General features: G+C 43.5%; 3 protein-coding genes across 5 annotated transcripts in view; 2 read left to right on the forward strand and 1 right to left on the reverse strand.

The window, feature by feature from the left end:
* RAD17 (RAD17 checkpoint clamp loader component) overlaps positions 1-2137 on the forward strand; it is a 29570-nt gene extending 27433 nt beyond the window's left edge. For both annotated transcript variants that reach the window (XM_068535459.1, XM_068535458.1), the window contains exon 17: positions 1476-2137. In XM_068535459.1, coding sequence (XP_068391560.1) covers positions 1476-1740 — 265 coding nt within the window. In that variant the 3' untranslated portion in view covers positions 1741-2137. The remainder of the gene's footprint in view (positions 1-1475) is intronic.
* Positions 2138-2428: 291 nt separating this feature from the next.
* Positions 2429-3227, reverse strand: LOC137758848 (putative uncharacterized protein C1orf229). The gene is made up of 2 exons (XM_068534826.1): positions 3079-3227; positions 2429-2864 (listed from the first exon to the last, which is right to left on the reverse strand). The coding sequence occupies exons 1-2, from the start codon at positions 3225-3227 to the stop codon at positions 2429-2431; spliced, it is 585 nt and encodes a 194-aa protein (XP_068390927.1).
* A 3174-nt stretch (positions 3228-6401) lies between these two features.
* Positions 6402-24018, forward strand: MARVELD2 (MARVEL domain containing 2). 2 transcript variants are annotated; one of them, XM_068533261.1, is made up of 7 exons: positions 6402-6732; positions 7142-8305; positions 10107-10142; positions 14202-14350; positions 18998-19169; positions 22260-22310; positions 23686-24018. In XM_068533261.1, the coding sequence occupies exons 2-7, from the start codon at positions 7157-7159 to the stop codon at positions 23806-23808; spliced, it is 1680 nt and encodes a 559-aa protein (XP_068389362.1). In that variant the 5' UTR covers positions 6402-6732; positions 7142-7156; the 3' UTR covers positions 23809-24018. The 2 variants fall into 2 exon arrangements, with proteins under 2 accessions (XP_068389362.1, XP_068389372.1); XM_068533271.1 differs by lacking the exon at positions 10107-10142.
* Positions 24019-25015: the final 997 nt, after the last annotated feature.

The following is a 25015-nucleotide window of genomic DNA, read 5'->3' on the forward strand; positions in this document are numbered from 1 at the left end:
AACTTGCTTATCTGGGCTTTTTTTTCCTCTGCCTTCATAGATTCAGTAAAGGCCTTTGTAGTGTTAATGGTTTCTTCCTTATAATGACTTAGCTATTGGGAGCCCATCTTTCCTTTTACAGAAATACAGTGATGGATGGATCTTATAGCATCGTCCCACTGGGATGTGATCAGGGCTCAGACCTTTTATAAACTTCCCTTTTCTCCTCACTTCCCTCTGAATCAAAGAAGGACCAGCTGTTTTCACTGGCTCCTTTCCCCACAAGATTATGACATCAAAATCAAGGGAAGACCATTGTCTTCTATTGTCTTTTTTCTCCTAAGATGTAATTAAAAGAATGGGAGTTACTGTTTTATTATTGGTTCAGCTACTTGATCTGAATTGGGAGGCAGGATTTTTCTGCTACTTATTACAATGACTAGTACTGTTGTCTTTCATTTATAGTGACCATTTTAACATTAGTGACCATTTTAACATTATCTTTGATTTATATTGATAATATTGAATATTAATACTTAAACTTAACATTTAATATTGCTATTTAATAGCTGCATAATTTCCTATAATTGAACCTACACCTTGTTTTGTTTTGTTTATTTATTATTTTTGGCTGCGTTGGGTCTTAGTTGTGGCACATAGGATCTTTCGTTAACAGCGCGAGGGCTTCTCTCTAGTTGTGGCACGTGGGCTTCTCTCTAGTTGTGGCGCACAGGCTTAGTTGCCCCGTGGCATCTTAGTTCCCCGACTAGGGTTCAAACCCGCATCCCCTGTGTTGGAAGGCTGATTCTTAACCACTGGACCACAAGGGAAGTCCTCCTACACCTTGGTTTTGTACATTTAGCTTGTTTCCAGCTTTTGTTGTCACAGCCTTCCTTGAAGCTAAATCATCATGCATATCAAATACTATTTATGTAGGATGAATTCCTAGAAATAAAATTGCTGGATCAATGGATATACACCTTTGCTCTGTATTGCCAGATTGCTTCCAAGAATATTTTGCCAATCTTATGCCCATTAGACAGTGTTTCAGCATGTTCTTTTCTCCTCTTAACCACCACTGGGTTTTATTATTTTAAAAGGTCTTTACCAGTTTGAAAGATGACAATATTATTTTAATTTCCATTTTAAAATTACAAATTAGGTTGAGCAATTTATTTAGTAACCATTCTTCTGTAAGCTATCTGTACATGTTTTATGTCTGTTTTCCTATTCCATTTAATTCTTTTTTTAAGAACTCTTTACTAAAGATATTAATTAACGTGGTTGTGTTATAAGTTGTAATGATTTATTCAGTTTGTCATTTACTTTTTAGTTTTGTTTATATTGTTAAATAAACCGGACCACCTGGCTAAACAGCACAAGGAAGGTAACTGAGAGACTACAGGAGAGGGCTTCATAAACACCACACTCATGGTGTAATTTAAAGGAATCCCCTCCTTTGATTATTATTAATGCCTGTGTTATGAATCTGGCAGATTGAAAATGGAAGCCCTGACTGACAGGGAGCATGGAATGATAGACCTGGACAGTGGAGATGAAGCCCAGCTTAGTGGAGGGCAGCCTGCAAAGGAAGCGCTGGGTGAACGCACTCAAACAGCTGAACCTGAAACCTGGTCTCTTCCTTTGAGTCAGGATAGTGGGAGTGAACTGCCTGCCAGCCAGCCTCAGCCCTTTTCAGCCCAGAGAGACATGGAAGAAGAAGACATGATAATAGAAGACTATGAGAGTGATGAGACATAGAAAGCAGCCTGCCCATGAGATTGTTACTTGACAGATTCATATTCATTTTATTCAGTGGTACTTGAACAGAGATAATAGACTTTTCAGGTGAATTAGTTTGTTAATTCTTCACTCTTGTGGTATTTCAGCACAGAGAACTGATTTCTGTCATGTTGAAGTAAATAGAAGATCAAACCTTCAAATAATCTCTTAATCTTTTTCTCTAGTATTTATTTAGTCTTGTGAGTGGTGTTGGGAGAGGTCAGTGTGTATGAAATGTGTTTGAACATTATGCCAAATATCAGAAGATGTGAAGGAATAATTCAGAATACAGAAACTCTGTGGGTTGTAAATAAGAATTATAAAACAGTTTAGTATGCAATTAAGAGTGTAAATAAACTTTGTGCCTTATTCACAATTTCTCTCTGGTCTCTAGCTTCTTCAGATACCATTTTTATATGTTGTACAGTGGAATATTTTAGATACTTTCTGGAAACTATTTACATAATTTATATCAAAATTAAAATGTTGAATTTGTTTTGTTTTGTTTTGTTTCTCCTGTCTTTCAATGATTCTTAACACGCACGGTCTGCCATGTGTCACTGGGCATAGTACGCAAGTCTCCTTCATCCAGTGCCAAACTTTTTCAAAAATAGGAAGGGGATTGCAACCTTGCGAAGAAAACTCTCCGGAGGGTTTGCTCTCACCCTTAACGAGCTTTCCAGAGCTCTCCTAGCTGTTGCCCTGAGGTGCGGTGGGGGTGAGGGAACCGACCCGCCCGGGCCCCAGGCGGGAGTCCGGGCCTGACAAAGCCGGACAGGGCGAAGTTCAGCTCGGCCCGGCCCCGCCCCCGGCGCCCAATCCTGGTTTCAGAGCCGCGGGCGGCGGGCGCGCACTTCCCGGCGGCTGCGCAGGTGAGCGGAGCGCCAGGGGTGGGGCCCACGTGACCGGGACGTGGGCGGGGAGGGGCCGGCATACCCCGGGGAGGGGTCGGCGGACCGCAGGCAGGCGTGCGGCGGGGAGGGAGCCCTCGGCGTCCCTCGGCCCCTAGGAGCGGCGCGCTTGCTGCGCGGCCGGCCACTACCTGCACCCGAGGCCGGGCGCCGGCGCGGTAAGGGGTGCGGGGCCCTGGGGAGAGCGGGAGCCTGGGAGGCCGGAGGGCCCCTCGGCCAGCCAGGTTTCATTCGGCGGACACAGGTGCCGGGCGAGACGCGCCCACCCGCAGCCGCGAAGCCGCGGTCCTTCCGGGCGCGGGGTTATCCAGACCTGGGCACGTCCGGCCCGACTTATTTCCGGCCACTTTGGGGACAGTCTCGGGAGACGAAGAGTGTATTTTCCCTCTGACGCGGAGACGCGCACCTGGGTGGGCAGAGCTGAGGACTGAGCGAGGTTGGTGGGTCGGGGGCGTAGCGCTGAGCCGCGGCCTGGGGAGGGACCCCCGACGAGGATGCTCTGTATTCCCGGGCACTCGCTCGAGGGTTCAGTTCAGAGCGCAGGGGATTTCCCATCCCCCTGGAAACCCAGAAACGTCTGAAATCGGCCCCTTTCTCGGGGCCAGCAAAACTTTAAAGCCAGCTTAGGTGGTGATTCTGTTGGTGTAAAGGTGACCAACTGGATTCCTGTAACACTTCGCTGGGGAGAACCATTTCTCCTCCCACCGCTTTGACTTTCGGAGATTTGTGTGCCAACAGAATGGAGTCGGGCCCCGGGGGCTGGAACAAAACAAAGACTCTCTCTGCCTCAGCGTGCTGATTCTAAGTGGACTCTCAGTGACACCCTGAGAGATGCTAGGGGTATCCAGACATTGAAATGTGGTAAAATATAACTGACTATTATTCCCTTCGAAAATTACATAATTTGCTATTCCACAATTCTTCAAATTTGTAATTTTGGCTTTTTATTTAAACACTGATAAGGTGATGTAATTCAAATAAGCCACATTTCACAGGTGAGCATGAATTAAATCCATTATAGTGAAGCATACTTTTGCCAGTGAGTTAAATTAAGCAACTGGTATCCTTTAAATGCCTGTATATCAAAGATATTGAAGGATATGTAAAACTTGCTAAAGTTATTTGTTGTGCTTTTTTTTTTTTTTTAAACAAGTCTGTACTGCGCGGATCTCCCTTTTTTTTTTTTTAGAAATTCACGTTCTTTTATTTTATTTATTTATTTATTTATTTATGACTGTGTTGAGTCTTCGTTTCTGTGCGAGGGCTTTCTCTAGTTGCGGCAAGTGGGGACCACTCTTCATCGCGGTGCGCGGGCCTCTCACCATCGCGGCCTCTCTTGTTGTGGAGCACAGGCTCCAGACGCGCAGGCTCAGTAATTGTGGCTCACGGGCCCAGTTGCTCCGTGGCATGTGGGATCTTCCCAGACCAGGGCTCGAACCCGTGTCCCCTGCATTGGCAGGCAGATTCTCAACCACTGCGCCACCAGGGAAGCCCCATTTGTTGTGCTTTTGCCTCTACTATTTTTAGGAAAATGTATTTCAAGAATTATACTAGTACTATGCATTCCTAGAATTTAAATGTTTTTAGACAACAGATAAAGCGATGAAAGACAAAAAAATAACTGCTAATTGCTATCATTGTAGAATTTTTTTTTCTATACTAAATTTTGTCTCCTACTTTGCATTGGGCACCATGCTGTGACTCACAGTTAATTCTCTAAAATTGGAGTGGCCCATTAGAAGACCCTAGAATTTAGACCTCTTCTCCATCTCCACCCAGTACCCAGGTGACTGTATTTAGTCTGTGGTAGTATCTACCCTTCTGTGGGTAGACTGCCTACTTGATATCTTTACCTGGACTTCTAACAGGTATCTCAGGCTCTCTTCAGGCGGCTTCTCCTAGGACTAAGCTGGAGGGTTGTAGAAATGTTGCAGATGAAATGATCTGGTGTCTGGGATTTGCTTTAAAGTAATCTATTGACAAAAGGAATAAGGTAGAGGGTATAGACGAAACAAGATTGGTCGTAAATTGATAATTATTGAAAGTGGTTGATGGGCACATAAGGGCTCATAATACTGTTCTTTCCACTTTTTATTGTGTTTGGAAATTTCTAAAATAAAAATTTTTAATTCCCTGAACATAGAGTTTAACCTCTTCTTGCTATCTTTGTTGCTACCACCATGGTCCATTGGATTACAGTTGGACAACACAGGTTTGAACCGCAGGGGTCCACTTATATGTGTTTTTTTTTTTTTTCAATAAATATGTACTGCAGTGCTGCGTGGTCTGCAATTGGTTGAATCCGTGGATTTGGGACCACAACTACGTATTACCGACTATAAAGTTACACTTGGGTTTTTGACTGGGAAGAGAGTTGGTGCCCCTAACCCCTATGTTGGTCAAGGGTCAACTGTATTTCAGTGGCCTCCTAGCCAGTCTCCCTCTTTTCACCCTTTTCTCCTGGAATGTACTCTTAACAGAGCACCCAGGGTGATCCGGTTAAAATAAGTCATATCATGTCAGACCTCTACTGAAAATTTTCCAATGGCTTCTCACTCCCAATAGAAGCCTAAATCTTTCTAATGATTTTTATTTATTTATTTATTTTTACAATTTATTTATTTGTTTATTTTTGGCTGCATTGGGTCTTCATTGCTGCGCGCGGGCTTTCTCTAGTTGGGGCGAGCAGGAGCTACTCTTCGTTGCGGTGCACGGGCTTCTTATTGTGGTGTCTTCCCTTGTTGCGGACCACGGGCTCTAGGTGTGTGGGCTTCAGTAGTTGTGGCACGTAGGCTCAGGAGTTGTGGCGCACGGGCTTAGTTGCTCCGCGCATGTGATATCTTCCCAGACCAGGGCTCAAACCCATGTCCCCTGCGTTGGCAGGCGGATTCTTAACCACTGCACCACCAGGGAAGTCCCTCTAATGATTTTTAAGCCCTAACGATTCAGATGGCTTCAATTCTACTACTCACCCTCTCACTCACCCTGCTGCTGCCTCCATTCCTTAACAGTGCTCGAACATGCCAGGCACTCCCACTTTAAGGCTTTTACACTAGGCTGTTCCATCTGTGTGGAACACTTACCCCTTATACCTGCCTGGCTTCCTCCCTCATCTCCTTCATTTCTATATTCAGATGTCATGTTCTCTCTGAAGACTTCCCTCGTCACTCTGTTTAAAATTATAACACCCTGTCCACACTGCACTTCTTATCCTCTTTCTTAACTTTGTTCCTTGGCATCCGATATATTTCACTTGCTTTATCTATCATCTGTCACCCCCGCCCCCCCCACTGGAATTTAAGCTCCATGAAGGCAAGGATTTCCATTGGCTTTGTTCACTGATACATCTTCAGCAAGCCTGGTGCATGGCAGGCACTCGGTAAATACTTGTTGAGTGATAGATCTCCATTTTACAAAGTAAAACACAACAAAGCCTTAGGAGTTTCTAAATTGTTCAACACCGTAAAGGTGGGATTACCAGCTTTAATTTTGAGACCTTTACAGTGCCAAGTACAATACCATGTGTCCAGCGAGTCTTCAGTAAATACTCATGAGCAATTTGAGGGAGAAAATCATTGTGCCTTAAACCTAGTAGTTATATTAGCAAATAGTTTCCTTTTTACATACATGTCCAGGTCATTGATTTCATGAAGGAAATCAACAGGTTTGATAAAAAGTGCTTTTTCTATGCTTTATTTTTCAGGTGGATTGAATACCCTGTAAGATACTTTTTGAGTCTTTCCATGGCAACAGCAAGTCACCTTTAAATAATTGCTCTGGAAAGAGTGATATCCATGGCCATTGCTGCCGCTCTGTGCTGTACTTTCAGGGAATCTTAGCCTTTGGTGATTTTTTTTTTCTGAGAATTCAATTTTTTATATCTAGCATCTAGTGTTATACTATTAGAGCGGAAGAAGCAACTCCTGTAACGTGACTTCCCGAGTTAGAAAAGAAAGGGACTCGCCACTCCCTGTGTTTATCAGACTGCTTCTCCTGGGCCATTCCAAAGCAGACTTCAGTTAATGAAAGTGAAGAGTATTTGCTGACCCATCACATTTTGGTATGTTCAAACTCTTAAATATGTTGATTTAGATATTTGAGGAAAGGACTCTACTTGGAATGTGTTAGCATCCTGTATTATTAAAATTTAGTCTCATTTTTGGATTTTTGGATTTTGTTGTTTATAGGGCTCATAGGTAAATTCAACTTATGTTTTAATCAAGAGCTAAGATTTAAAATTTTGATTGCCCTTAAAATCTCATAGAATAATTAGTAGATCCCTGGCTAACATAATTGTTACACATGTTTAAAGTGTACATGATTTATGTTGTCATTTTTATATATCATGATAATTAGATATGATCATGTTGGTTTCCTGAATATGATCATTTGCTACTAAGTGAATAAAACCGGCATCATTGAAAGGATAAATAACTAAGCATAAGTGATAACTTTAATCTTGGCCCCAGGTGTGAACATCACAAATGTTGTCAAGTGACGGGAGATCCAGGAATCGGGACAGGCACTACGATGAGGTCCCAAGGGACTCAGACTATCAAGATGGCACCGTAAGAACCTTCCAGACTCTTCACGACAGTGAGCTGGCTGTGAGCGCTGATCCATTGCCACCTCCCCCTCTCCCATTACAGCCACCATTCGGCCCAGAATTCTACTCAAGTGACACAGAGGAACCGGCCGTAGCGCCAGATCTCAAGCCTGTAAGGCGCTTTGTCCCTGAGTCCTGGAAGAACTTCTTCAGAGGGAAGAAAAAGGACCCAGAGTGGGATAAGCCGGTGTCAGACATCAGATACATCTCCGATGGAGTGGAGTGTTCACCTCCAGCCTCTCCCGCAAGACCAAACCACTGTTCACCCCCCAACTCCTGCAAAGATCCTCAGGGCGGGTCAGAAGGCAGCTGTCGTTCCCGGAAAGAGGCCGAGGCAGTGTTTCCCCACGATCCCTACGGATCCCTAGGCCGACGCACACACACAGCCCGAACCTACAGTGAGAAGGTGGAGGATTATCACCTGAGGTATTCCTACATGAAGTCATGGGCAGGCCTGCTGCGGATTCTGGGTGTGGTGGAGCTGCTTCTGGGGGCCGGCGTCTTCGCTTGTGTCACGGCGTACATTCACAAGGACAGCGAGTGGTATAACCTGTTCGGATATTCACAGCCCTATGGCATGGGAGGCGTTGGCGGCCTGGGCAGTATGTATGGGGGCTATTACTATAGTGGCCCCAAAACCCCTTTTGTGCTTGTGGTTGCTGGATTGGCTTGGATCACCACCATTATTATTCTGGTGCTTGGCATGTCCATGTATTATCGGACCATTCTTTTGGACTCAAATTGGTGGCCCCTAACTGAATTTGGGATTAACGTCTCCTTGTTTATCTTGTACATGGCCGCAGCCATAGTCTATGTGAACGATACCAACCGAGGTGGACTCTGCTACTATCCATTATTTAACACACCAGTGAATGCAGCGTTCTGCCGGGTGGAAGGAGGACAGATAGCAGCGATGATCTTCCTCTTTGTCACCATGATTGTTTATCTCATTGGAGCTTTGGTTTGCCTGAAGTTATGGAGGCACGAGGCGGCTCGGAGACACAGGGAATACATGGAGCAACAGGAGGTAAGGGATTTCACGATCTTTCTTCTTTCTTTCTGTTTCCTCCCTCCTTAAATATGTATAGTTCTCAAAACAAAGCTGTTGTTGTTTTTAAGGGTCCGAAGTTCAAAAGGCCCCACTCAGCATCTGATATGCTCTGACCAGGATAACGCACTCTGGTGTGTCATTTGTAGAATGTTGCAGGTAGACCCCAGATGTGTAATACAATATATAGTTTGTCGGTTGCAGTATTGTCTGTCCGATACTTAAGGGGAAAACAACTACTGAATTTCTACAAAGAAGAAATGATGATAATACCTGCATAAGATTATATAAAAGCCCTATTAAAAATATTTTCTTAGGAAAGGTAGCAAAAATGTTAGAGTATGTTCTGCTAACTTCATTATTCCCTGAAATAAGTTGATGTTTTGCTTTCTTCTTCTAAGGAGGAGTGTATAGTAGAATTTCCTGTGCCTCTGAAAATGTCAGTATTACCTTCAATATTTTCTTAATTTTAAGTCAACTATACCGTGCATTTTTTTTCCCCACTTTTCCAAAGACTTCCTAGGTACAATGGCACATGGTGTATATTGGGCAAAACTATAGCTAAAAATAAAATCCTTCCTTATATACTCAATAACCTACGTATTTACTCACTGACCTATGTATTTTTTTTTAATCTTATTCATAACAACAGCAAAAAACTTGACTAACTTTATAATAGGTACCTTATGTGTTCTACACGGAACCCCATACTCTAGTGTCATAAAATATATTTATCTTACTAGAACTTGACATAGATTCAAGTTGTTTCTCAAAATTTATCTCAGCACTGTAAACATATTTTTTTTTAATTTATTTATTTAATTTATTTATTTTTGGCTGCATTGGGTCTTCGTTGCTGCGCGCAGGCTTTCTCTAGTTGAGTTGAGCGGGGGCTACTCTTTGCTGCGGTACGTGGGCTTCTCATTGCGGTGGCTTCTCTTGTTATGGAGCGCGGGCTCACTAGTTGTGGCTCATGGGCTCTAGAGCGCAGTCTCAGTAGTTGTGGTGCACGGGTTTAGTTGCTCCACGGCATGTGGGATCTTCCCGGACCAGGGCTCAAAGCCATGTCCCCTGCATTGGCAGGCGGATTCTTAACCACTGAGCCACCTATTTTTTAAATTTACATCTGTGTATACAAAGCAAGGAACTTCAAATTCTAATCAGTGTGAAATCCAGATAGTGAAGCACACACTTCCTTATAATCTTATATAAGTTTAATAACAATGAAGTTCTTAATATCATTTCAAATTCTACATGAATATGACTGTTATCAACAGTACTTTTATTTCTTTTCCTTTCCTCAACAAAAATTTGTTTTTATAAGACTTCACATAATGGTTAATTAAACTTGAGTCACCTATGATTCCTGTTTGTGTGTTGCTATAACTTCCTAAATGTTAAAAGACATAATGGCATATAGCTTTTTTCTATTAATTTTATAATTTAACCATCCCAAACTCTTTAATCGTGCAAGGTAATAGGAACCAAGAATAAATAAAATCTCTAGGTAATTCAAAGCAACTCACATAAGAGTCACCACCATCTCCGTATTTCCAACTCTGCTCTCTGCTCCTGATTGACAGGGAATCACAGTTATCCCTGCTCCTCTGGTTCTCCACTGGCCCATCAAAACGTGGCCAAAAGAGTAGGAGGATCATCTGTACAGTAGAGAATCAACATCTGTAAAATTGAGATTGGGCTATAGATGCAAATGGACAAAAATATTTGCAAAGTAGCTTCACACACCTCTGAAAAGTCATTTTAACTCTCTTTGTTCCAGATAAGTGAGCCATCATTGCCATCGAAAAGGAAAATGGTAAGAATAAAGTTCACGTTATATTTTATCTCTAGATTTGTTAAATAATTTTCTCTCTTATCTGTTTATCTATAGAGTAGATCATCTGTCTGTAAAAGTGTATCTATTGCATTAAGTTCATAATAGGACTTTCAGCTTTTTTCTTTCTTTTTTTTTTTAATTCTTTTTAAAATTTTATTTATTTACATTTTGGCTGCGTTGGGTCTTCGTTGCTTGTGTGGGCTTTCTCTAGTTGCGGTGAGTGGGGGCTACTCTTCGTTGCGGTTCGCGGGCTTCTCATTGTCATGGCTTCTCTTGTTGTGCAGCACGGGCTCTAGGCACGCGGGCTTCAGTAGTTGTGGCGCGCGGGCTCAGTAGTTCTGGCTCGTGGGCTCTAGAGCGCAGGCTCAGTAGTTGTGGGGCACAGGCTTAGTTGCTCCACGGCATGTGGGATCTTCCCAGCCCAGGGATCAAACCTGTGTCCCCTGCATTGGTAGGCGGATTCTTAACCACTGCACCACCAGGGAAGTCCCTCAGCTTTTTTCTAATACTAAGAGGAGCAGATCAGACAAGGCTATTTGTAGCATCTTTTAATTTTGTTAGATGAAGCTTCTACAAGTGAACCTAGTTGGTTCTCCTTACATATTTAAATTTAATTTTTTAAAAATTTTATTATTATTTATTTATTTTTGGCTGCTTTGGGTCATCGTTGCTGCACGCGGGCTTTCTCTAGTTGTGGTGAGCGGGGGCTACTCTTCATTGTGGTGCACGGGCTTCTCATTGCGGTGGCTTCTCTTGTTGCAGAGCACAGGCTCTAGGCACACGGGCTTCAGTAGTTGTAGCACGTGGGTCTAGAGCACGGGCTCAGTAGTTGTGGTGCACGGGCTTAGTTGCTCTGCGGCATGTGGGATCTTCCTGGACCAGAGCTTGAACCCGTGTCCCCTGCATTGACAGGCGGATCCTTAACCACTGCGCCACCAGGGAAGTCCCATTCAGCCCATTTTTAATTTGAAAACCTTAGTAATTATATCCATAGCATTACTTACCCCATGGCTTAATTACTTTCTCTTGCTTCATAGTAAAGCTTTTCTTATATGTGCTGACAAGGCTAGTTTTTGCTAGATGCAAAGAAAGGTCCTATGAAATCTGGGGCCGTGTGTTTGTAGTCAGGAGTACTGTTTGAAAGTGGTGTGTCCCAGGGCTGGAGCCCAACTACCTCCTTCCCGTGAAAGACCGAAGAGATTTTAATTTTTTGAGTCATATCTAGTTCTAGATATTTTTTCCCCAGTAGGGTTTTCTGCACTGATGATCAGTGAGGTTCACCCAAAAAGAGTGAAAGAAAATTTTAAGAGCATAAAAACAGAAAAAAAAAAGTAAAGCAGGTGAAATAGTCTGTGTGGAAATATTCTGACTTCTTAGAACTCCCTTTTTATATTAAAAGGTGAATCTTGGAATTAGAGATGGGCAAGAATAGTTTCTACTTGAAAAAACTTTACCTGAGAGGGGAGAAAACTCATATGGACTCTCCTCCCCAACGTGACTACCTGGGTAGAATTCGTGATTTTGACCAGGAAAACCGAGCCTGACGCCTGGAGCTGCTGACTAGGGAGTCAGTGTGCTCCCTGGCCACTCCTCAGGCAGCCGCGGGAGAAACGGATGGTTAAATACTTAGAAGCTAAAAAGGGATGCCATGAAATGGAAATCCACTTATTTAAGCCAAAAAAGTTTCCCCGAATTTTAGTACCATGATGGATTTTTCAAGATTAAACATAAAAGAATTCATTAGGATGAAGAAATGACATCCCGACCAGCGAGGAACAAAGTGGGATAGATACTGACCTCAGAATATGTTTCCTGAAATACTCTTGTTTGATCTCCTTTCCTCTGGGTTTTCTGCTCCCCGCTCATGTTCTTGCTGTTTGGGGCCGATGGCTGGGCGTCCTTTCTGGCCGAGGGGACCTGGCTCCCCTTCCACCCAGCGCCTCGGGTGCAAGCTTCCCCTCTTGGTAGCCCTACCCCAGGGCAGGTCAGCAGCCTCCACATCTAATCCGACTAACCCACTAATCCGTGGGCTGCGCTATTTGGTGAGTTAACAGCTGGTAGTTTCTAGAATGAGCTACTGTTAAACCAGACCTCAAAGGCAGCCTCAGAGATAGAGAAATCAGGAAACAAAGGATTTTAAAAGCTGCCTGACAAGGTAAAGAGCAAGGTTTTTTAAAATCTTGTTTTATATTTTGTTTTCAATGGAGTCAGGTCGTTCCCGAGCAACTCTCGGTTAGTTCGGCGAGTTTAATTCAGCAAGCATGGACTGAAGCCCCAAGGGGTGAGTGGAGGGAGCTTTCTTCTGTGTCATGGGATCAACGTGCTCAAGCAGTATGGCTTTGCCCGCCCCCCTCCCCATCACAAACTCATTTCTAGCTTTAGGATTGAGCAGTATACATTTAAGTAAACCTGTTTCCTCGTGTTGCTCATTTAAAGAATCAACGAGCCAAAAAAGTGCTGGCTTGTTTGGTTGGTTGGTTGGGTTTTGGTTTTTAGGTGTGTTTTTTTTTTGGCCGTGCCATGCAGCTTATAGGACCCAGGCCCTCGGCCGTAAGAGCGAGGAGTTGTAACCGCTGGACTGCCAGGGAATTCCCGGAAGAGTGCTGGGTTTTCATTGCGGCTTTTCCACTCAGAGCCTTGAGACCTTGGAGAATTTACTGAACCTCTCTGAACCTTGCTCCTTTATGTGTAACATGGAAACCCCTCTCCTGGCATCCACCAGCCTCACCAATTTGGTTGGTGTTCTGGGCGCTGCCCAGTGGGGCCCCCAAGCACTCTTTTCCTAACCCCAAAGCTACACATCCACCTCACCCTGCCCATTCTGGAGTGGGCTCCCCTGGGTCTTCCACTAATTCGTCCCTCCTGTTAGCTATTTTAGCTCTTTTTTTTTTTTTTTTTTAATAAATTTATTTATTTATTTATTTTTATTTTTGGCTGCATTGGGTCTTCATTGCTGTGTGCCGGCTTTCTCTAGTTGCAGCGAGAGGGGGCTATTCTTCTTTGTGGTGCACAGGCTTCTCATTGCGGTGGCTTCTCTTGCTGTGGAGCACAGGCTCTAGACACACGGGCTCCGCAGTTGTGGCATGTGGGCTCTAGAGCGTGGGCTTCAGTAGTTGCGGCACGCAGGCTCAGTAGTTGTGGCTCGTGGGCTCTAGGGCGCAGGCTCAGTAGTTGTGGCACACGGGCCCAGTTGCTCCGCACGTGTGGGATCTTGCCGGACCAGGGCTCAAACCCGTGTCCCCTGCATTGGTAGGTGGACTCTTATTAACCACTGTACCACCAGGGAAGCCCTATTTTAGCTCTTAAGGTCTGTCCCCATGCTTCCTCCTTGGGCATTTCTGTCTCATGTTCTTTCCCCCTCTTTAAATGGATCCTTTTCCTACAGAGACCTCTAGGAGCTCTCCAGTGTAGAAGCCAGGTGACTTAAACCACTATCTCCAGCATTCTCATGGACCTCTTCAAGGAACCGCAGGTTAAGAACACCTGGGAAAGTAAAGACATCCACCGCCCTTCCCTTGGTTTTGCTTGCTCTCCTTTTCAGATGATGAAGCAACGTTACTCGTCCCCCATTCTGACCTACTCAGTGGCTACTTGTAATTGATTCATCTCAAGTTGCTGGTGTCATTTTTTTCTCTTTCCATTTAAGTCGACTTGTTCCATTTTTATCGCTGAATTTCTTATTTTGAACTACATTTTCTGTTCTTTTACAGTTAGTTGGGGTATTAATCTTAAAAGTACTTAAGACACATTTACCATTTCATCATCCACCTTTGATGATCCCACGATTGGGATTGGAGGGTGTTTTATTTATTATATACTCTCGTAGCTCACTGTGTTTCCCTTAACTGTTACAAAAGTGTTCAGAACAACTAGGTGACTATAAAACACGTAATTCTGAAGGGAAATTGTTGATTGCTGTCTCTACTTTTCTTCCTCCTACTCCCACCCCCCAGTTTCCTTCTAAGAATAAAGTTGGGATTTTTTTTTTTTCTTCTGCCTTCATTTATAAATAAATCCTCTTTTTCTCTCTAACTGTAGTGTGACATGGCCACCGGTTGTGACAGACAGAGAGACCAAGAAGTTAATTTTAAAGAACTGAGAGCAACAAAAATGAAACCTGAGCGACTGAGTGGACATATCCCCCCTGGCCACATCCCGAAACCGATCGTGATGCCAGATTATGTGGCGTGAGTATCTACCTAAGTCCTTCTTCAAGGTAAAAATAGAGAGGTTCCATTTGGGTTTTCTCTCGTCTGTTTGTCTACAAGTTAATACTCTGCTTAAAGTCAATTATATTTGAACAGTTGTTTGTTTCCTGAGAGGTAGTATATTGAATTGAAGGTACAGTATGGTCGTTGAGGAATAAGCTAATAAGCTGATTTCCTATTCCTCTTGTTTTAGTGAAAAGTTGTCACTTCACCTTATTTTTTTCTTCCAGTTTTATTGAGATATAATTGACCTATAGCACTGTATAAGTTTGAAGTGTGCAGCGTAATGGTTTGACTTACATGCATCCTGAAATGATTATCACAGTAGGTTTAGTGAGCACCCGTCATCTCATATAGATACAAAATTAAAGAAATAGAAAAAAATTTTTTCCTTGTGATGAGGACTCTTAGGATTTACTCTCTTAACTTTCATATGTAACATACAGCAGTGTTAATTATATTTATCATGTTGTACATTACATCACTAATACTTATTTATCTTATAACTGGAAGTTTATAGGTTTTGACTACCTTCATCCAATTCTCTCTCCCCCTACTTCCTCCCCCCGCCTCTGGTAACCAAAAATCTGATCTCTTTTTCTATGAGTTTGTCTGTTTGTTTTTGAAGTATAATTGACCTACAGCACTGTTAGTTCCTGGTGCACAACACAGTGAAATGTATATTTCTATACATTTCAAAATCATCCCCAGGATAACTCCGGTTATTATTTCTCACTGTACAAAGATATTACATAGTTATTGACTGTATTCCCCATACTGTACATGTTGTACCTGTGACTCATTTATTTTGCATCTGGAAGTTTTTACCTCTTAATCTCCTTCACCTATTTCTTCACTTCCCCCACCCCCCTCCCCTCTGGCAACCACCTGTTTGTTCTCTGTACCTATGAGTCTGTTTCTGTTTGGTTATATTTGTTCAGTTGTTTTGTTTTCTAGATTCCTCATGTAAGTGAAATCATACAGTATTTGTCTTTCTCTGTTTGACTTATTTCAGTAAGCATGATACCCTCTAGGTCCATCCATGTTGTTGCAAATGGCAAGATTTCATTCCTTTTTTTTTTTTAACTTTTTATTTTATATTGGAGTATAGCCGGTTAACAATGTTGTGATAGTTTCAGGTGCACAGCAAAGGGACTCAGCCATACATATGCATGTATCCATTCTCCCCCAAACTCCCCTCCCATCCAGGCTGCCACATAACATTCATTCTTTTTTATGGCTCAGTAATATTCCTTTCAAACATTCTGTGTCTTTTGATTGGAGCATTTAGTCCATTTACATTTAAAATAATTATTCATAGGTGTGTACATATTGCCATTTTGTTAATTGTTTGGGAGTTGTTTTTATGGTTCTTTTTTGTTCCTTTCTTCTTCTTTTGCTCTCTTTCCTTATGATTTGATGACTATCATTAGTGTTATGTTTGGATTTCTTGCTCTTTTTTGTGTGCGTATCTATTATAGATTTTTTTAAAATATTTTTTTATTTATTTGGCCACACCAGGTCTTAGTTGCGGCATGTGGTATCTTCATTGTGGCATGCGGGATCTTTAGTTGCCACATGTGAACTCTTAGTTGCGGCATGCATGTGGGATCTAGTTCCCTGACCAGAGATTGAACCTGGCCCTCCTGCATTGGGAGCGTGGAGTCTTAGCTACTGGACCACCAGGGAAGTCCCCTCTATTATAGATTTTTGGTTTGGGTTACCATGAGATTTATATATAGCAAACTGTATATATATATATATATCTGTGATTATTTTAAGTTGCTGATCTCTTAAGTTTGAACACATTTTAACAACCCTATATTTTGCTCTCCATCCCCAGCATTTACTGTTTTTGACATCAAATTTTACATCTTTTTGTTTTGTGTCTCCCTTAACTACTTATTGGGGATATAGATGACTTTATGACTTTTGTATTTTAACCTTCCTACTGGCTTTGTAACAGGGCTGATTTACTACCTTTACTGTATATTTGCCTTTGCCAGTAAGATTTTTCCTTTTGTAATTTTCAGATTTCTAGCTGTGGCCTTTTCTTTTCTACTTAGAGAAGTTCCTTTAACATTTCTTGTAAAGCTGGTTTGGTGGTGCTGACTCTTTTCTCTTTTGCTTGTCTGTAAAACTTTTGATCTCTCCAACAAATCTGAACAAAAGCCTTGCCAGGTAGAGCAGGGGTCCCCAACCCCAGGGCTGCGGACCGGTACCAATCCCTGTTAGGAACTGGGCCGCACAGCAGGAGGTGAGGGGTGGGCAAGCGAGCGAAGCTTCATCTGCTGCTCTCCATCGCTCCCCATCACTCGCATTACCACCTGACCCATCCCACACCCCCACCCCGTCCGTGGAAAAATTGTCTTCCATGAAACTGGTCCCTAGTGCCAAAAAGGGTGGGGACCGCTGAGGTGGAGTATTCTTGGTTGTAGGTGTTTCCTTATCATCACTTTAAATATATTATGTCACTCCTTTCTGGCCTGCAGAGTTTTTACTGAAAAGTCATGTGGTAACCTTATGCCAGTTCCCTTGTAGTAAATTGTTGCTTTTCCCTTGCTGCCCAGGTTAGGGAAGTTTTCAGCTATTATGTCTCCAAATATGTTCTCTGCCCCTTTCTCTCTCTATTCGCCTTCTGGGACCCCTATAATGTGAATGTTAGTATGCATGATGTTGTCCCAGAGGTCTCTTAAACTGTTCTCCTTTTTTTTTTTTTCTTTTCTTTTTTCCATTCAGCTTGAGTCATTTCCACTGCTCTGTCTTCCAGTTAGCTGATCCGTTGCTCTGTATCATCTAATCTACTGTTGATTCCTTTTAGTATATTTTTCATTTTAGTTACTGTATTCTTCAGCTGTGCTTAATATGTCTTTTTATTTTTTCACTCTTTGTTTGAAACTTCTAACTTCTCACTCTGTTCATCCATTCTTCTCCCAAGTTCTTTGAACATGTTTATGAGTATTATTGGGTAGTTCGCCTATTTCCACTTTACTTGGTTTTTCTGGAGTTTTATCGTGTTGCTTCATTTGGAACATAATTGCCTGTAGCCTAATTTTGCCTAATTTGCTGTTTTATTTCTGTGTATTTGGTAGGTTGGTTTTGTTTCTCGACCTTGGAGAAGTGGCCTTTTGTAGAAGACGTCCTGTGTGTCCCAGCAGTGCACTCCCTTCTGGTCACCAGGGCTATATGCTCTAATGGTGTCCCCTTTGTGGGCTGTGTGGGTCCTTCTGTTGTGGCAGGCTGACTACTGTGGGTGGTCTGATAGGCATGGCCAGCCCCCAGTCCTGTTGGTTGCCAGGCCCTGCCTTGTGTGGAGGCTGCCGGCCACTGGTGGGTGGAGCTGGGTCATAAGGTTGCTGTCTGTGGAGTCCTGAGGGGTCCCAGGGCTAGTGCTGGTCCATGGATGGGCAGAGCTGGTTTCCAGGGTTGGTGGCTACAGGCCTGGGAGTCCCATATCTAGTGTCAGCCTGCTTGAGTGAGACTGGTTCCTGACATGGCTGGCTGTGTGGGGTCCAGAGTGTCTCAAAGCTGGTGTCAGATCCCAGGGCAGCTGGCTTAGGGACCCAGAGTGTCTCAGCGCTGATGCTGGCCTTCTGGTGGGTGTGCTGGGATCTGGGGGTCCCATGACTTCAGCCTGCTGGTAGACAGGGCTGGGACCCAGGGGATCCTGGGGCTAGTACCAGCCTGCTGGTCGATGGGGCCAGGTCCTGGGGTCCTGGGGCTAGTGCTGGCCCACTGGTGGGCAGAGCTGGGTCCTGGGGTCTCTGGCTGCAGGGCCCAGGCGTCCCAGAGCTGGTGTTGGTCCTCTGGTGGATGGGATCCTGTCCCCATCCACCAGGGGGATCAGGGGATCTGAAGACAGCTGGCCTGTTGGTGGGTGGCACTGTGTCCCCACCTGGCTAGCTGCTTGGCCTGAGGCATCCCAGTCCCGGTGCTGACAGGCTGGTGGGCAGGGCCCAGTCCCTTTGCTGACAAGCTAGAGGGAGGATTACAGAATGGCGCCTGCCAGCACCAGTGTCCTCGTGGTAGAATGAGCTCCCCAGCATAGCTGCTGTCAGTGTCTGTGTCCCCAGGGTGAGCTCCAGTGGCCTCCTGCCTCTGCGGGAGGCTCTCCAGGATCAGCAGGTGGGTCTGACCCAGGCTCCTTTCAGATCACTGCTTCTGCTTTGGGTCCTGGAGTGTGTGAGATTTTGTGCGTGCCCTGTAAGGGTGGAGTCTCTATTTCCCACAGCCCTCAGAGTCCCGAAAGTCAGCCCTGATGACCTTCAAAACCAGACGTTCTCGGGGCTTGTCTTTCCAGTGCTGGGGAGCCCAATGTGGGGCTTAGACACCTCACTCACTGGGGAGACCCTCTGCACTTGCAGTTATCCTCCCGTTTGTGGGTCACCCACCCAAGGGTATGGGTCCTGACTATACCATGTCTCTACCCTCCTATCCATCTGGTGGTGCCTACTTTATATCTTTAATTGTAGAAGATATCTTCTGCTAGTCGTCCAGTCTTTCTCATCAGTAGTTGCTCTGTAAATAGTTGTAACTTAGGCATGCCTGTGGGAGGAGGTGAGCTCAGGGTCTTCCTCCTCTGCCATCTTGGCCACTCCTCAACTTTGGTTTATTTTTTTTCCTCAGGAAATACCCTATGATTCAGACGGATGATGAACGAGAACGCTATAAAGCTGTGTTCCAGGACCAGTTTTCAGAGTACAAAGAGCTCTCTGCAGAAGTTCAAGCCGTCTTGAGGAAGTTTCATGAGCTGGATGCAGTGATGAGCAGATTGCCGCATCGTTCAGAAAACCAGCAGGTGCGTGCCTGCAGCTGCCGGGGAGGGGTTCTGGTAGCGGAAGGATGAACTCCGACCTCGTGTGAAGGGTAGAGAAGGCATAACCGTCTGCATCTGCTGTCTCGGAAGCTCACTTGAGATCTTCAGGGTGACAGTTCAAAATATGTAATTTAATGTCTTTTGCCTTCAATTATTAAACAGTATTTTATTTTCTTACTTAAGTAAAATATAAATTTGCCTAAGATACACACCGTATCAATCAGGGTCCCAGAGGAGACAGATAGCACACTGTAAGGTAATTTGAGGAAGGTTTATTCACAGACGGTGGCCGGGGGTGTAGAGGAGCTGCCGGTGGCCATGCGTTCTCCAGGGTAAGTCACAGCCGAGCAGCTAGCACACCAAGCCCAGGGAGCACAGTGGGTAGAGATGGAGAGGGGATCTGAAGCTGCATACATGAGCTACAGGCTCATGCTTCAGACCAATAACCGTGATTATGGCAGAGAGGAAAACCAGGGTGGAGATGGCAGTCATAGGGGACGGAAGTGTTTTCTCTAATGTTCTGTCTTTTTTTTTTCTTCACATCTTACTATCTGGGAAATCAGGATGCCCTCATAATCAATGGCGTTTTTTACCTGACATATATTTTTTCATTGAGAAATAATTCACATACCATAAAATTCACTGCTTTTAAGTGTACAATTCAGTGGGTTTTAGTATTTTCACAAAGGGGTATAACCATTACCACTGTAATTCCAGAACATTTTCATCACCCCCCAAGAAATAACCCATACCCATTAGCACTTTTTCCCCATTTCCCCCCTCTCCAACCACTGACAACTACTAATGTACTTTCTGTCTGTCTGGGTAAATGCAGCGATATAATATGTGGCCTCACGTCTGGCTTCTTTTGCGTAGCATCATGTTTTCAAGGTTCATCTGTGTGTCGAGAATCAATATTCCATTATTTTTTGTGGTGGACTAATAATATTCCATTGTGTGAATATACCATTTATCAGATGATGGACAGTGGGTTGCTTCCACTTTTTGGCTATTATAAATAATGCTGCTATGAACATTTGTGTGTAATATCCTGTCCTTTTTTAAAAGAATGTATTAATCTAATCTATTTGTGTAATTGAAATTTTAAAAACATACAGCATTTTTTAGTAAATGTCAAGTGTATGTATATATAATATATACACACATTTTTTATATAGATAGATAGATAGATATATTCTTCTCCTGAGACCTGCATTAGTTGGGCATCTTTGTTTTGACCAGACCTTTAAGTGTACATTTAAATGAGTTGTAATTACAAGTCCTCTAAGCCAAATGTATAGAGTAGTGACATTTTCCCAGTCTTGGATTGATGGAAGGGTGTTGGCTAAGAGATGCCAGTACCAGGAAGCAGGAGAAATCCAGCACATACTGCAGGTTCAGGGTCAGTTAGTACCATTTGGAAAACAAGCAAGGTCCACAGGTCCAAGAAGGGTGACCAGGTTTAGATGCCCTGAAAGGAGTGCAGGAAGGAAGGAGCAGGCACCAAGCGTCTGGATCACCGCAGGTCGGGAAGAGCAAGCTGGTTAACAGACATAACGCTGAGAAACCTGAATGTGACATGTGGCCTTTGAGCCCAGGCCCAGTGGCGTCGGGTGTGTAGGCTGTGTATGCGTGGGCAAGGGCTCAGGCTTGTGGGTGTGCGATTGGGGGTGGGAGGGTCCTGATGACAGCAGGTGCTGAGAAACTGAGTCCTCCCACAGTACTCGTACACAGTCTCGACAATAGTCATTTCCTTTGGTTTTCAGCATGGCTTGGCAAGTAAGTAGCCAAATGACAGGGCCGCAGTTAGTCGCGGTGTCTCCTCCAGGCCTTATCTAAAGTGGAGATATCAATTGTATCACAAAAGTGAACTTCTTCTCAGCCACAGGCTGAGCTTTCCCGTGGGCAAGAGTCTGCTGGCCAGGCTCACTCGTCCCCTAGCGCGTCCCCAGGGAGGTGTCTCTGTGCCCAGCGGGCCTGCTGGGGGCATGGGTTCTCACACACAACTGCTCATGCACCCGTGAAAAATTAGACCATCACATGACTTTTCTAAGCCCATCAAATAGGAGTTTTGCTCAAAATAATCTCTCCAGTCCTCACCCTCCTAATTCAGTCTCTCTGACCGACTCTAGGATAGATTTTACAACTCTCATCTCTGCCTGCGTCTCCAGCACAGCACCCCTGCCCCCCAGGCAGCTAGTTCAGTCCCAGGCCAGGACCTGTTAATGTAGATGACAACTGGATAACCAGGTTCATCTCACTGATGGCAAGCAGTCAAAACACAAACAATGCTCATGATCTTAGTATGTAAAAAACATTGAAGAGTTAAAATATATTGGGAAAAGGGTGTGGATTTGTGATGGAAAATGTTCTCAGGGGAAGCTTTTAGAACTATAAATTATTACATTTTATTTTGTATTTATTAGGTTTACAGTGTTTCGCAATCTCCAAAGCATAGGTTTACCTGGATAAATGAGGGCATTGCTCTAGTAACCTATTTCCTTTGGATAGACTATTCAACCCTTTAACAAATTTCATATTTATTATTAAACTTAGAATAAAGTTGGAAGGAACCTCATATTAGCTATTTTCAAAAGTTGAATAGTCTCAACTTGCCAAAGGGGATGAAAATGCTACCTAATTATAGCTAATGTGGTTATTATGTGCCAAGCACTTTAGAAGGATCATTTCAAATAAATGAACCTTCTCGCAACACTATGAGATAGTTATGGTTATTATTCCCGTTTTACTGATAAGGAAACCAAATCTTACGGTAAAGAGCTTGCCCAAGTCACACCGCCGGCAAGCAGTGGCCCTGGGACTCGGTCCAGGTTTTACACGAGCAGGGGCCTCGCCCTACTGTTCATCCCTGGATCCCAGGGCCTGGCCAAGAGTAAGCCCTCAAATATTTATCCAGTGAGTTGAATTTGTTCGTGTATGAATATTTTCATTATAGTCTTAGGTAAAAATTGTTTTCTGTTCCTACGCCCACTGTACTCTTGAGACATTCTTGAGATATGATTTGAGTAACTGCAAGTATTTTCATTCACATATACAGTATATTATTTTTAGGAACATGAGAGAATTTCAAGAATCCATGAAGAGTTTAAGAAAAAAAAGAATGTGAGTAAAACCATTTTCTTCTTTAAAGTGTATTCTTATCCAGGTACAGTGGTGACAACTGACAGATTTTAGGTTCTTGCAGCTAAAGTAGTTGTTTTTTTGTATTTCTTAAGATGCTACCTGTTAGGGACCATGGGTGGCTGCTGGGTGCCTTTTTTTTTTTTTAATTTACCTTTTGGCTGCGTTGGGTGTTCGTTGCTCTGCGCGCAGGCTTTCTCTAGTTGCAGCGAGTGGGGTCTACTCTTCCTTGCGGTGCACAGGCTTCTCATTGCGGTGGCTTTTTTTGTTGCAGAGTGCAGGTTTCAGTAGTTGCAGCGAGTGGGGTCTACTCTTCGTTGCGGTGTACGGGCTTCTCATTGCGGTGGCTTTTCTTGTTGCAGAGTGCAGGCTTCAGTAGTTGCAACACACGGGCTCAGTAGTTATGACACGTGGGCCCTAGAGCGCACAGGTTTCAGTAGTTATGGCGTGTGGGCTCAGTAGTTGTGGTGCATGGGCTTAGTTGCTCCACGGCATGTGGGATCTTCCCGGACCAGGGCCGAACACGTGTCCTCTGCATTGGCAGGCGGATTCTTAAACACTGAGCCACCAGGGAAGCCCTTAGGTGCCTTTTCTTCTCGTCTCTGTCCTGAATACATTCTGCTGTGTCCTGATTTAGGAATCCAGGGAAATGAGCACCCATATAGAGCTCTTCACCCACATTTCATTCACAAAGATTAAGTTCTTTTTCAGGTTTCTAATTCCATCCTTAACTTAATTGCACAAATTAGTAGAGGATGAAGAGAGCTTTTATTAATCCATTAATTACTTTTTTAAAATTTTTATTTATTTATGTTATTTTATTTTTGGCTGTGTTGTGTCTTCGTTTCTGTGCGAGGGCTTTCTCTAGTTGTGGCGAGCGGGGGCCACTCTTCATCGCGGCGCGCGGGCCTCTCGCTATCGCGGCCTCTCTTGTTGCGGAGCACAGGCTCCAGACGCGCAGGCTCAGTAGTTGTGGCTCAGGGGCCTAGTTGCTCCGCGGCATGTGGGATCTTCCCAGACCAGGGTTCGAACCCGCGTCCCCTGCGTTGGCAGGCAGATTCTCAACCACTGCGCCACCAGGGAAGCCCCATTAATTACTTTTTAATGTATTTTAATACTTAAGGGTGCCTCAGCTCTCTACTTCAACTCAATTTCGCTGTGAACCAAAAGCTTCTAAAAAATAAAATCCACTGAAAAAAAATGTAGAGAGCTTACCTGTTATTCTTGTTAGGCAGATTTTGAAATCTGCTGCCAGAAAATCTACTATGAAAGGTCATTTTCTGGGTGATAATGTGTGTTTCTGTGTTTTTCGCTGAGGAAGCCAGAGGCTGAGATAATAGCTATGTTTCTTTTCTAGGATCCTACATTTCTGGAAAAAAAAGAACGCTGTGATTATCTGAAGAATAAACTTTCTCACATAAAGCAAAGGATTCAAGAATATGATAAAGTAATGAATTGGGATGTACAGGGTTATTCTTAAAACTTATTTGAAACTACTTTTTTATATCAAGCTTCATATTTATTTACTGTCTTTTTTTATGCTCGTCTCTGTGATAGAGAAGCAAATGCCTCCTGAATCAGCTTGTAGTTGGTTTAGCTGGTATGTCAAGTTAAAACAGTATGTGATTGCATTTCAGACATTTCAAAACAAATTCAAATTTACTAAGGGCCTTTACTAAAAGTGAAAGAAATTCTGGATTCATCTGCGTACAATTTATATTTATCTTGTTAAAATTGATTTAAGCATTGTGTCCTTGTGGTGTGATGATCAAGTGAAGTATCAATTCTGGTGCTGCTTTTTCCTTTTTTACTTAGGCCAGTTCCTGGGATTCTTTTAGGACAAATTTCTCTTCCTAGCCAAAGATGTCATTTCTGCCCTTGAAAGGGGTTTGAATTCAACATTTTGAAGCCTTATGATCTTGGGCAAGTTGCTTAATCTGCCTGTGCCTATTTCCTCATCTGTAAAATGGGGCTAATCATAGGACCTACCTCCTAGGGTTGTTATGAGGATTAAATGAGTTAATATTCGTAAAGCACTTAGAACAGAGCCTGGCACATTTGTAAGCACTGCATTAGGGTTTGTGAACTATATAGACGTGTTTGTGGAATGAATAAACTACATAGAATAAGTCTCAAGGAAAGGACCTTAACGAGCAGGTCCAGCCAGCTAACCCAAGGCCATGGCCTCATGACTTTCTTTTTTTTGTGCTGTAAATAAATCTTACGCACGTCGCCTTAAGCACATGCTTCCCTGTGGCCCTGTGCCTACTGGGGTCCAGGGCAGCCTTCTTATCTGTAATCAGCATCACTGTGCACATCTCTCAACGTCCCCACAGCCCAGCCCTTCCTGTAAACCTCGAAAACAAGGATTGTGTGAATATTGTTGCCGTTTCTATCCTGTTTAGATGTCCATCCTAAGGCCCCATGATGTTGTATCTGCTTAGAATCTCCCTTTGATTTATTGGAATGCTTCATTGTCCCAAGAATTATCTTGGCTTTGAGGCTTTATTCATGAGAAATGTTTTATTTTTATTAACGTGAACAAGAGACTGCTTTAAAAATGTTTTAAAAAATCATTGTTATTGGTTCCTCTTCAGCAGCATCTATCTTGTAGATAATTTCCCAGGTGTAGAAATACAATTTCTGCTTCATATAGTTGCCATTCAAACAATTAATACTGGAGGAAT

The sequence above is a fragment of the Eschrichtius robustus genome, chromosome 2 (genome assembly GCF_028021215.1).
Source record: "Eschrichtius robustus isolate mEscRob2 chromosome 2, mEscRob2.pri, whole genome shotgun sequence".
In the NCBI taxonomy this organism is placed as follows: domain Eukaryota; kingdom Metazoa; phylum Chordata; class Mammalia; order Artiodactyla; family Eschrichtiidae; genus Eschrichtius; species Eschrichtius robustus.

Bases quoted from the DNA above. Each gene is read 5' to 3' on its own strand.
- LOC137758848 (XM_068534826.1), bottom strand. From the start codon at position 3,227: ATGGGAAATCCCCTGCGCTCTGAACTGAACCCTCGAGCGAGTGCCCGG. The intron at 2,865-3,078 runs GTGCGCGTCTCC...CCGGCCTCCCAG, and splicing joins CCTCAGCTCTGCCCACCCAG to GCTCCCGCTCTCCCCAGGGC.
- MARVELD2 (XM_068533261.1), top strand. From the start codon at position 7,157: ATGTTGTCAAGTGACGGGAGATCCAGGAATCGGGACAGGCACTACGAT. The intron at 8,306-10,106 runs GTAAGGGATTTC...TCTTTGTTCCAG, and splicing joins AATACATGGAGCAACAGGAG to ATAAGTGAGCCATCATTGCC. The intron at 19,170-22,259 runs GTGCGTGCCTGC...TATTATTTTTAG, and splicing joins ATCGTTCAGAAAACCAGCAG to GAACATGAGAGAATTTCAAG.